Source organism: Letharia columbiana (assembly GCF_014066305.1).
Source record: "Letharia columbiana isolate WasteWater2 chromosome Unknown xfSc0000013_s0, whole genome shotgun sequence".
Taxonomy (NCBI): Eukaryota; Fungi; Ascomycota; class Lecanoromycetes; order Lecanorales; family Parmeliaceae; genus Letharia; species Letharia columbiana.
The window spans coordinates 48,809-60,990 of NW_023501152.1; the positions used below are offsets into that span (position 1 = coordinate 48,809).

At 40.1% G+C, this 12,182-nt stretch overlaps 5 protein-coding genes across 5 annotated transcripts; 3 read left to right on the forward strand and 2 right to left on the reverse strand.

Moving 5' to 3' along the window:
• Positions 1-131: 131 nt before the first annotated feature.
• On the forward strand, positions 132-1,376 carry HO173_013019 (uncharacterized protein; the record flags this gene model as incomplete). Its single annotated transcript, XM_037314848.1, has 3 exons — positions 132-188; positions 412-1,002; positions 1,056-1,376. 3 exons carry the CDS (start codon positions 132-134, stop codon positions 1,374-1,376), a joined length of 969 nt encoding a protein of 322 aa, XP_037158277.1.
• A 301-nt stretch (positions 1,377-1,677) lies between these two features.
• HO173_013020 (uncharacterized protein) lies at positions 1,678-2,276 on the reverse strand (the record flags this gene model as incomplete). The annotated part of the gene is made up of 2 exons (XM_037314849.1): positions 1,678-2,048; positions 2,105-2,276. The coding sequence occupies 2 exons, from the start codon at positions 2,274-2,276 to the stop codon at positions 1,678-1,680; spliced, it is 543 nt and encodes a 180-aa protein (XP_037158278.1).
• A 968-nt stretch (positions 2,277-3,244) lies between these two features.
• Positions 3,245-4,554, forward strand: HO173_013021 (uncharacterized protein; the record flags this gene model as incomplete). The annotated part of the gene is made up of 2 exons (XM_037314850.1): positions 3,245-4,369; positions 4,546-4,554. The coding sequence occupies 2 exons, from the start codon at positions 3,245-3,247 to the stop codon at positions 4,552-4,554; spliced, it is 1,134 nt and encodes a 377-aa protein (XP_037158279.1).
• An 880-nt stretch (positions 4,555-5,434) lies between these two features.
• HO173_013022 (uncharacterized protein) lies at positions 5,435-5,885 on the reverse strand (the record flags this gene model as incomplete). Its single annotated transcript, XM_037314851.1, has 2 exons — positions 5,435-5,450; positions 5,671-5,885. The coding sequence occupies 2 exons, from the start codon at positions 5,883-5,885 to the stop codon at positions 5,435-5,437; spliced, it is 231 nt and encodes a 76-aa protein (XP_037158280.1).
• Positions 5,886-7,155: 1,270 nt separating this feature from the next.
• HO173_013023 (uncharacterized protein) lies at positions 7,156-7,748 on the forward strand (the record flags this gene model as incomplete). The annotated part of the gene is made up of 2 exons (XM_037314852.1): positions 7,156-7,580; positions 7,631-7,748. 2 exons carry the CDS (start codon positions 7,156-7,158, stop codon positions 7,746-7,748), a joined length of 543 nt encoding a protein of 180 aa, XP_037158281.1.
• Between the last annotated feature and the right edge of the window lie 4,434 nt (positions 7,749-12,182).

Sequence of the window (12,182 nt, forward strand, 5' to 3'; positions counted from 1 at the left end):
TGATGCATTTTCTTCGGGGGCCTGATCAAGCCAGCCACGCCACAAGTCATGAATCGACTTCCCCGCCCAGTATGTTCTCGATCCGCTGCATTTTGTATTATTATTTGCTGCTCTGTATAGATCCATTGATCATGTCTAGCGCACTCCCAGCACTCGACCAATCATGTCTGTCGGCTTTAAAAGCATTGGTAAGCCACCAACAACGCTTAGTCAAGGACTTAGGCAAGCGTAAGGAGACATGTTTGGTACATATAATGTCTTGGATGTGATTAGGTGTTGACCAGGCTTGAAACTCCCATTTCTGGGATTCATTTTTTGTATTCATAACCTGTTGGTCGCTGTCTTCATTCGTCTCTCCTCCGTGAAAAAAGAGTAGCCCAATCTGCTCACGTTCCGCTCTGAATGCCCAAGATGGCCAACATGAAGGCCGTCGTCCTCCATCACCCCGGACCCCCTGGATCCCTCAAACTCGAAACCCGCCCAATCCCCACACCGGGCAAAGGCCAAGTCCTCATCCAAATCAAAGCCTTCGGCCTCAACCGCTCCGAACTCTTCACACGTCTCGGATACTCTCCGAACGTCAAACTCCCCCGCATCCTCGGCAACGAAGCCGTGGGCCTCATCCACGAAGCGCCCGGCGGCGAGTTCGAAAAGGGCGACGTCGTCGCGACGTGCATGGGCGGCCTGGGGAGACAAGTCGATGGCGGGTACGCGGAGTTTACGCTGGTGAAGGCGGAGTACGCGCGGGCCGTCCGGACGGAGTTGCCGTGGAACGTCCTCGGTGCCCTGCCGGAGATGCTGCAGACGTCGTGGGGTGCACTGAATCGGAATCTGGGCATCCGGGAAGGCGAAACGCTGCTGATCCGGGGCGGTACGACGTCTGTGGGCCTCGCGGCGGCGGCGATCGCGAAGAGTCAGGGGGTCGTTGTGCTGGCGACGACGCGGAGAACTGATAGGGAGGGGTTGCTTCGCGCTAGTGGCGTTGATCATGTTGGTGTTGATGTGGGTTCCGTTGTTGAAAAAGTGAAGGGGATCTTTCCCGCTGGCGTCGATAGGTCCTAGAGCTGGTCGGGTCAACGCTCACGGATTCGGTTCGCTGCGTGAGGAAAAGTGGGAAGGTTTGTCAGGTGGGGGTGGTTGGAGGGAACAATGCGGATAGTGCGGATGATGCGTTGCCGGATGGGGCGACGTATGCGTTCTATGGCGGGGAGCAGGAGGATTTTCACGCGTTGCCGCTGGAGAAGCTGCTGGGGCAGGTGCGGGATGGGACCTTGCCGGTGCAGATTGGGAGGACTTTTCGGTTGGAGGAGATTGTGGAGGCACATCGGGTCATGGAGGAGAATACTGCTGGGGGGAAGATTGTGGTACTCACGTAGGTGAATCACTATGGGAAGGTTGGGACATTGGTTCTTTATTTTTGGCGGTCAATTGAAAGAGGTGTGCAGCAGAAATTGTGGCAAGGATTGCCCTGACAATCTTTGATGGAATTTGGAAGTCTAGCAGGCAGGCGTATGGTACAAATGGATCGCTTTCAAAGTTTATGTGATTAAAAATCTTGCCTCTGCTCTCCGTTTCGGTGCGTGAGAACGAAATCTAGTCTTGAGACGAAAAAAAGTAGTGCATCTAGTTGGGTTGCATGCGTCTATCCCACACGTGCTCTAAGATCCTGTCGCATATTCATCGCTTGCCAGCGCGGTTGACTTTCTCCCAATCCTGCCCAAGATCCAACTCGCTTGCCGCGTCTTGGTCCTCCTTTTCTGCTTCCTCTTGCTTCTTCTCCTTCTTGGCTTCTTCTCGAACCTTTTTCTCCTTTGCTTCTGCGGCTGCCGCGTCCTTCTTCGCTTTCTTCTCTTTCTTCAATGCCTGGATATCTCTCTTGACCTTGATTACTTCTGCCTTACGCTGATCTACAGTGACTCTTTTCAGTTGGGCGACGGTAAGACTGGCTGAGAAGTTTTGCTTAGTCGAAGGCGAGATCGTGGAACCGTTATCGTTGTCAGGAAGTACGCTGAATCGTGTTCCCTCCATGTCAGAGGCTGCGGCGGATGCTACAGAACTGTCAGCTCAGAGTGTTTTAATGATAAACCTCCGCCAGGACACTGGCCTTCTGCCTGCCTTTTTGCCGCACGCGTTTGTTCTTTGGCGTTGGACTGATTTCGCAGAAGATCGCGATGCTCTGCTAGTTGGTCGTAATTCTGGCGAAACTTATACGGGCTATCGCCGGCTGGATCGTATTCGTCTGAGAGTAGGAACTTGAAATATCGTTCAGAGGCCATATTGAATCTTCTCTTTTGCCAAAACTGTTATAAAGCAAACGATAAAAGAAGGTGCCATGGGGATGGCTTTTAAAAAGATTGAGCGCTTGTTTCGCGTTTGCTGGACACGAGTGAACAAAGGCAAGAACATTCTCGTCTGAGCTGGATCACGGAGGGCGAACACTCTGGTGGTAGCCGCCAACCTTTCAAAGCATCTCACATTATCGACGAATGATAGCTAGGATGTCAAAATGGGCTACGACAGCATTATGAAGGTCGTAATTTGCTGGCTAGGTAATGACTATATCAGCCTTGTAAGTATGGGGGTCCATACCGTTCACTGTAATTCAGTCAACGTAATGTCACGGTATCAGGTGACAAAAATCTGGATAAATGATCTTCTTAGTGAAGCCGGATACATGCAGTATGATCAGAGCTCATAAACGGTCTGCTATCCAACTTTTGCCATAATCGATCGATTTGAGGATATTCATCATTGATGAGGCTAATCCCACCAAACTTTTGGAGAACAAAACGCTGAGTAATTTCTTTCTATCCGTTTCCTGCCCTGAGCCAAATAATTACAGACTATCTCCGCAAGCTATCGTAGCTGTTTCTTTTAGTCGCCCAATCCATTCAAGCCAGCAGGGTCGATTTCACAAGCCTTGGCGTGGATGCCTTTCACGCAGGCTGCGGAAGGAAAACATTTCTCTCCAAACCTTGCTGGACGTCCTCCACAAACGACACCACCACCTCAAACCCAATATAAACACATTTTCGATGGTCACGGAGGATATGCAGAAAATTATCGGCCAAAACACTCAGAACGAAGAACAATCGCTGCCACAGTCGTATAAAACTCTCTTTGTCAGGGTGCAAATCTGGGCTCACAGGCATGGCGAAGCCGCAAACTACTCTTTTCATATTTGATGCGGCTCGGCAGCCACAGGCAGAGGAGTCCACGCCTTTTGAGGTCCTCCGGTGTGACCATGCAGGTAGCAGACGCGGCCAAACGGTCCCTCAAGCCATCCAGACTTATGCTACGGGCTGAATCACCATCCTTATCTCCAGGAGATGCGGCGGATGAGATTGGTACGGGTGCTGTCATCGCACCTTCACTCGTCGCACATCACAACAAGCTGACCCAATCGACAAATACCGAAGCTGGGCTTCGAGAGGCTCGGGCTGGCCAGGAAACGGTGGCTGGCTACCAACCAGAGCCCCCCCCAACGACCTACCTGGGCTCCCTTCTCGCCAAGGGAGAGAAACAAGTCCCGCCTGTCTGGACGCCTGTTAGCCCAACCATCCGCCCTATTGAAATTTTGGGCAAAAAAGGCGAGTCGAGCAAGAGCCAATATCTTCGCACAGCCCAAGAAGAAGTCCATATTGCGAAGGTGAGAAACTGGATCAGTTCTATCGCTCCTCGAGGTAAAGACAAGGACGCAGCACAAACGCTGAACGCTCATTCTTCAACTGGAACACAGCCAGGTCGAGGTACAAAAGCCATAGACATGGACGAGGCTCTCACTGTAGAAGGTCCCTTCAGTTTGAGGAACGGTTTGGCACGTCTGTCTCTTGGGCCCTCAATGAAGCCGACTCCTGCACCGGAGAAGAAGGAAACCAAAGTGCAGTTGTCAAGGGATTGGAATGTGAGTGGCATCGGAAAATATACGCCAAAGGACTTGGAAAAGGGTCCACTATTTGGGCGATTTTCTGGAGCTAAGACCAGCACTTTGGAGGGTAATGCTGAGACGAATGCTTTCGGCCCCATGACGAAGGAGCTACACGCCGCTGTTTCTGAGACGGGAAGTGCGAAAGAAGGCGATTCTCTGCCTGGGGTCAGAGAGACAAAAGTCACGGGCAGACTAGAACAAAGTGCTGGCCAGGAAGATGCTAAAGGTCAGGAGCCGCGCGGAGCGAAGAACGCTGTTGTAGACAGCCGGCGGGAACCTAGGGGCATTGAGCCACGTGGGACAGACCAGAGTGTTCAGACCAATGGCCGAGATGGCGAATCTGATCAAATAGTCAAGGCCGACTCAGCTGCTGAGAGCAGCGGCCAAGACGGTACATCTCGTCCGTCGCCCGAGGAAGTGTCGCAAATGGAAGGAACATACGTGTCCCCTTACTCCCTGAGGAGAGCATTCAGTCGCAAGGATGTTACTCCCAAGAAAAAGGATCCCCCTGGGCCTCCGATATCGCAAGGGGGGATGGTGCCTCGTCCGGATGGGCGGTTGGACTTGTGTTACCTAGCGGTTTTCGGAGTTGTATGAAGCGGATGGAAGGATTAGAGACATGGTAGGCAGGAGAGGAGAGATTCTAACTCTGTGACATTATAAAAGCGGAGACCAAGGCGCTACCTTTAGATGGATCTGTAGTAAGAATTGGAATTTTTGCTGTTACATAGGGGAATTCCTTCTGGTTTCTAGAGCTGGAGGTTAATCGTTTGGCTCTATCCTGTTTCGTCCAGACTCCTGATATTTTGATGAGTATGATGAATTAGTATCAAAAGGATTGATGTTTTGGGTGAAACAAATTAGCCAGATTTCGTGGACTATTTCGAACTACTTTACCAATGCTAATCATGGAGGAGCATGGAGAGGATATGAAGAGAGGGGTGCGAGCGGTAGTACTTGTGATGGTTGCGCCAAGCAGCGCAGGAAGTATGCCGAGCAAAAGCCTCGCTGCGTCTCATGAAGCGGTCAAGTGAGTCCATTGCCCATTCTTCTACAGATCCTGGCACATGCAACATAAGAGGAGATTCTGGCTATGCCGCAGTTTGTTTGCTTCACCCCTCGGGTCTTCGGACGTGATCATTATCGCGATGAAGGAGATTCATAACATATTGATGTGCCCGAATCCGAACGCCACTTCGGAAACAGTCGCACGGGTTGAGAGATAACGGTTCGTAGTTGCGTCTTCAATGTCACGAGGCGAAGACTGCGTCGAGATGCTAATGTATGTCCAGCTTTGATCTGTGAGCAGTATCTGTCCTAGTAGTCTTGAGTCCCTCAATATTATGAAAAGACTGTGTAAAAGAAACCAATTTACCGGAGGCAAGGTTGAGGTGGAGGTGGGGGTGAGAGTGGGAGTGGGGGCGAGGGTGGGAATCCGGGCGGGAGAAATGGAAGAGTCAACATTACTTTGCTACGGCAGCTGTTTCCCGGAGAGAGAACTGAAAGCTAAACGAAATGTTTGCTGCTTGGGCGATATCTCAGTTACCATATTCGTACCAGATTATAGCAGTAGAGAGAGCGTACAGGTTATGTTCTGTGTCAAACGCACGTTTTCAAGTGGTAAAGGAAGATTCTGGGTGAATGTGCAAACAATCCCAACTGTCCACCCTTGTGGGACCCGTGCTGAAGCCGTCTGTTCCACATGCAAAGACAGGTATGTATGCTGTCATGGATACACTCACATCATCTCCGATCCGTCCTTGGTCTCGAAGCCAACCAAGAAGCTGGGCTCATCATCGTGCGTCTTGAAGGGGCCGTATACGGCGGGCACGCCTTCGTCTGACATGGTGGTGTTGTCCGCTCTGTATAGGGCACAGTCCTCGGAGTGCCGGTCGGAATAAGGCGTACCAAACTCCCATGCTTGAAAGTCGATGGCGTTATGCGTGAACTCCTCCATCCACTCATAACTGGGTGGGGCCGGGCTTCTGTCTACCAGGTCCAAGTACCGACAAAGTTGACGGTGAGGGTGGTGTGTAAGGACACGTTGGAAGGTTGCGACTCGGAAACGAAAGTCCTGCACGCTAAGACTCCTACGCTAAGTTCTCGTATAATGCCCCGCCTGAAGGGTTGCCTGGAGAATAATAATAATGCGCCGACATGAGCTTCGCAAAGATCCCAGCCCAGACTGGGGCCGAACAAAATGCCCGGTTCACGCGCTAAACTCAACCCTGAATATCAATTGGTTCGCTTCTAGGAGATAATTCCAGGACCGTCTACTGGTACTGCAGGGCTGCCTTTCGGTGCTGTATTAGATAGCCGGGCTTACGCCCCCAATAAAGCTCCAGTCATTTCTACCACGATCACACTGGAAGAGGACCTTTTCGAAATGCAAGTGAAGCCTGTGTGGGGGACGGCAACTTCTACTTGAATCCTAGCAGAATATAGCTGGGTGAATAAAAAGATGGTGTATTATGTCGTACTGCGGCAAGGCTTTGCATGAGCGCCAAGACGACAGGGAACGCGTAACAAGGCTGAAAATTTCGCTTAGGCAGTTTTCTCCCCAATCGCATCTCCTCGTGATGATGATCTCTATCTCCCACTTCAAAGCATCATCATACGTACTCTCGTATTCCACGGTACATTTCCATTGAAACAATAAGGAGGCTTCCTGTGCCTTCTGTGGACCTGGTCACTGCTCTTCGCTCTTTCGCCCTGTGCTGAACATAAGCAGATGAAGATCGGACGCCAGCCCCCACTGAGGAATGTAGTCTAGACCATTAGGCCTACCATCTGGTTGACGCTCCGATAGGACGCCATTCACATGCCATATTTCAAAAAGCGTTAGTAAGATCGCGTACTTCTGACGGTGTCTGCCTCTGAGCCCGGCAAAACGGTCACATCCCGTTCAGCTGAGATTTCCGCCCCATTCAGCGCCGTTAAGAGGAAATTTTACGCGGGTGCAATATTGCGGCATACGTAACTGCATTTATATTCAAATTTCCAGACAATGGAGGCGGTCAGCCTTTAGCTCCACATTCCTCCATGCACGAATTGCGGGTGAAGGCTCTGATGTGATATTTTCCATCTCCATCTCGCGTTCAAAATTCGAGGTCTTTCCTAGACACCTGCAACTTTTCATTAACTGAGACCCTCGTACTGCAATGCTGGCACTATTCTAAACGCAATTGCTGTCTCCAGTCGTTACCTAGTCTTTATACCAACTCACAATGTTCCGCCTTCTTTCCGCCGTCGCTCTCCTCTTGCCCCTGTTCCCCACACTCATCACCGCCCAATGCGCCGCCTGTGATTCCTACACCGCCGCGCTCCAGTCGTGCCAGACCACCAGCGCCAACGTCACCGCAGTTGGCACCACGATGGATTCCACTACCCTTCACTGCATGTGCACCTCCAAATCCGGCGTTACCGAAATGAACGCGTGCCAAGGCTGTGAGGATTCAAACCCAAGTACGACCCTGGATGTCACGGTGCTGGCCGCATGGGCATTGACTTGTACCGCCGATGGCCAGTTCGGTGACCAGCAGGCTGAGGCTTGCTGGAATAGCCAGCCGGATAATGTCGGGCCATGTGTCTCCAAAAGTAGTGCAGGTGAAAGTGCAAGTGCAGGTGGCGATACCATTTTTTCAACGAGCAGGTAGGTCTTCTGGGGCTTTTCTAAGATCTTCGTCATCTGATATCATCCAGTCAATCTGCGACGACATCTCCAACAGCGACCTCCAAGTCGGACGCGATGCTGTCTTTGCAGGCGCCTGTCTTACTTTCAGTCTTGGTTGTTGGACTCGGCATGGCGATTGAGCTCTGAAAATCTCTCATGGACCGAAAACCTACTGTGGCCTGTTAGAGTCGTGGGAAAGAGTTCTTTGTCAACCTTGTATAATACCTAATGAACTAATGATGTGGCGATGGCTTCTGCTGAATTATGTTACGTGTACAATGGATGCCAACTTGCCTCCTTGGGATCCGTCTATTCGGGAGACTCCCAACAAATGAAAAATTGACATGCTAATGAAATGTGCCTGCTAGCAATACAGTGTCGATCGCAACGAGATACTAGTTGTTCTTAGATGGAGTCTGCTGTCTGCGGCTTGCACGAAGCATGGTAGTTTAACCTTAACGACATGTTCCCATACAAAATTCCGGCCATCAGTGAAGTTATCTTCTCTGGTGTTGTGATCGCCGTTACATTCCCTCTTAGATGTCATGGGTAGAGGGAACAAACTTGCCAACTTCAGAAACAAGACGTTGAGTACCACGTCTTGTAAATAACAGTTGCTTTGCTAGCGGCGTCTGGAATTCAGTAGTTTTCGGCTATTCTCCTCGCTAGGAGTATTTCTCCGTTTTGTCAAGCAATCACTGATTGCAACGTGTTGTATCATGATACCTTGACTTGCTAGAAGATAACTTCTCTCAGACCTATCCGTCTACTCTCTCCGACTCACGCCTTAGTCCTTCAATTTTGACGTGGCTCACGACGCCCCACTGCTTTCACCGTATGCCGAAGCCCACAGGATCTGAACCAGAATTGGGCTCTCAGCATGTCAGCGCGATCATTAGCAACGTTGGCCTTAACGCCAACGCTTCTAACTGAGTACACCTTCAGCATTGTCTCCAAATTATACCTTCTTGGCAAGAGTCAAAGCGCGTGGACTCGAATGAAGAATTCGAAAAGCACAGAAAGAGCCAGAAGCGTGTCCTCCATGCTGCGTCCCGATTACGGAAGTAAAAATTGTTATTCTTCTTCTCGAAACTCCGTCGGAGAAGCTCAGCTCCTGTGCGAGGTGGAACAGCCATCACGTCACGAATTTGGAGCGATACCATTCATGGGTGTTGCCTAGTTGTCGTGTGATATTATTATATTTTCCCTTTTCCGAAAAAAAAAAAAAAAAAATTTTTTTCCTTTTTTTTTCACCAAAAATTTTTAGAGGCCCCCCCCCGGGGGGGCCCCGGGTTGGGGGGTTTTTTTTTTTTTTTTATTAATTTTTTTTTTTTTTTTTAATTTTTTTTTTATTATTTTTTTTTTAAAATAAAAAAAAAAAAATTTTTTTTTTAATTAATAAATAAAAAAAAATTTTTATTAAAATTATATTTATTTTTTTTATTAATAAAAAAAAAAAAAAAAAAAAAAAATTTTAATTAATAATAAAAAAAAATTAAAATTATAAAAATAAAAAAAAATAATAAAAAAAAAAAAAAAAAAAATAAATAAATTTTTTTAAAAAAAAAAAAAAAAATAAAAAAAAAAAAATAAAAAAATAATAATTAATTATTTTTTTTTTAAAAAATAATATAATAATAAAAAAAAAAATAAAAAAATAAAAAATTAAAAAAATTTAATTTTTATTTTTTTTTTTTTAAATTTTTAAATTCGCTATACTCTTATTAATAGTTAACGAGTAAAGATCTATAAATTAAATTTATAATCGTTTTTTTAAATTAGAGCTATCGAGTAAATTTAATAAGCGATCTTTAATAAGCGATCTTTAGTAAGCGATATTTAAATTTCTTACTTTTAGTTATCTATAAGATTAAATTTAATAACTCTTTTTTTTATTTAAAAGCTTATATTATATTCTATAATTTAAAAGAAAAATCTTAAAATTTTAATAGAAAATAAAAAAGTTATTTTAAAATTAAATAATATATATCTATTTTTTAATTAAAGCTATCGAGCGAACTTTAATAAGCGATATTTAAATTTCTTACGCTTTAATACTTATAAGATTAAATTTTAAAACTTCTTTTTATTTAAAAGTTTATATTTTATTCTATAATTAAAAAAAATTTTTTAAAAAAAATTTAAAAAAATTTAATAGAAAATAAAAAAGTTATTCTATATATTAATAATATTTTTTTATTTTTTTAATAAGAGAGACGCGCTTAATATAGAAGAATAAGATTTTAATAATTACGAATATTAATTTATTTATTTACGATAACTTAATCGATCTAATTAAAAAGTATAGAGAATTTAAATCTATATTAATTAATATATATAAAAGAATAAGATAGAATTAAGCTTAAAAATCTTAAATTTATATATATAGTTAATTATAAATTCGAGTTCGCTACGCTTTTTAATTAGATTAACTAAGTTATCGCGAGTAAATAAATTAGTATTTATAATTATTAAAATCTCGCTCTTTCGCGCCTTCTTATTAAAAATTAGATATATATTATTAATATATAAAATAACTTTTTTATTTTCTATTAAAATTTTAAGATTTTTTTTTAAGTTATAGAACGAAATATAAGCTTTTAGATAAAAAAAGAATTTTTAAATTTAATCTTATAATTATTAAAGCGTAAGAAATTTAAATATTACTTATTAAAGTTCGCTCGATAGTCGAATAGCTCTAATTAAAAAATAATAGATATATATTATTAATATTTAAAATAACTTTTTTATTTTCTATTAAATTTTTAAGATTTTTTTTTAAATTATAGAATAAAATATAGGCTTTTAAATAAAAAAAGAATTTTTAAATTTAATCTTATAATTATTAAAGCGTAAGAAATTCAAATATCGCTTATTAAAGTTCGCTTATTAAAGTTCGCTTATTAAAGATCGTTTATTAAATTTACTCGATAGCTTTAATTAAAAAAAAAATTATAAATTTAATTTATAAATCTTTACTTATTATATATATAAATTTAAGATTTTTAAGCTTAACTTTATTTTATTCTTTTATATATACTAATATCTTTATATTTAAAAAAGTATTTAATTAGATATATTAATATTAAATAATAAGTTTAAATCTATAAATTAAATTTATAATCTATTTTTTTAATTAGAATTATTATTAAAGAAATAATTTTTAATATTATATAATATTAATATAATATAAAGTTATTTTATTATTTTATATAGTTTATAAATATATATATATAGAGAGAGATATATTAAGATCTAATTAGAAAGATATAATATAAAAAATTAATTTATAATAATTATTTATAAAAAATAGAGAAAGACTATATTCTTATAATAAGAAGTATTAAAATATTAAAAAGAAATAAAAATAATATATTAATTAATAGTATAAATTTTATAATATCTTTTATTATAGTAAAATTTTTCGAATAATAAAATAGCTATAGATATTAAACGATTTTAATTTATTTAAATATATATTATTTAATATTTCTTTTATAGAGATCTAATTAACTATAATTATTATAGTAGATTCTTCTTTTATAACGTTATTATAATAATATATTATATTAATATAATAAAGATAATAAACTAAGTTATTATAATATTCTTCGCTTATTAAATAATAATTTAATATAAAATTATAGAGAGTATATAACGTAAAATCTTAGAGAGCTAAATCGTATTCTTAAAGATAATAGTTTTATTATTACTTAATTTCTTTATAATATTCTTTATAATATTCTTTATATTTATTTATTATAATTTCTTCTCTTATTTTTTAATATAATAGAGATAATAAATTAAATTATAATAATATTCTATTAGATAGAGTATAATAAAATACGACCGCATTTTATTAGAATAGCTCTTAGCGCGGAGGCGTATTTTATTATAACTTTTATATTTAAATAAAATACGCTTTTTTTTCTAATAGAATTTCTTTATTTATTTAGATTTAAATAGTCTTAAGCTAGAGCTATATAGCGCTCCTTATAACGCGAAATTTAATCTTATAATTATTTTTTAAAAAAATATTAAAGTTTATATATAAAGTTATTTTCTTAACTCGTCGACGTTAAGAGAACTTTATATTATAATTTTATTTTCTATAATAAATAATTAATATAATTTAAAAATTAAAAAAAATAATAGTATTACTTAATTAATATTATATATAAAAATTAAAATTTTATAAATAATCCTAGAATTAATCTATTTAGAATTAAGATATTTTAAATAAAATTAAATATTTAATTAATTTTTTTTATTATTTAAAATAAAAAATTTAAAAAAAATATATAAAAAAACTTAAGAATTTTAGAATTTTAATATATATTTTTTAAATAGATTTACTTCTATATTTATTATTTAAAATAATAAATTTCTATATATATATCGATTACTTTTCGCGTAAAGAGAAATCCTTTATTTAAAAATTTATTTCGTTCTATATATAAAATATATTTAAAAAATTTAAAAAAAAATTTAATTATACTTAGTTAGTAATTTTTAATAAAAAAGAAAATTTAAAAATCGCGTAATTTTAGAGTTATAATCTATTAAAATAATACTTATTAT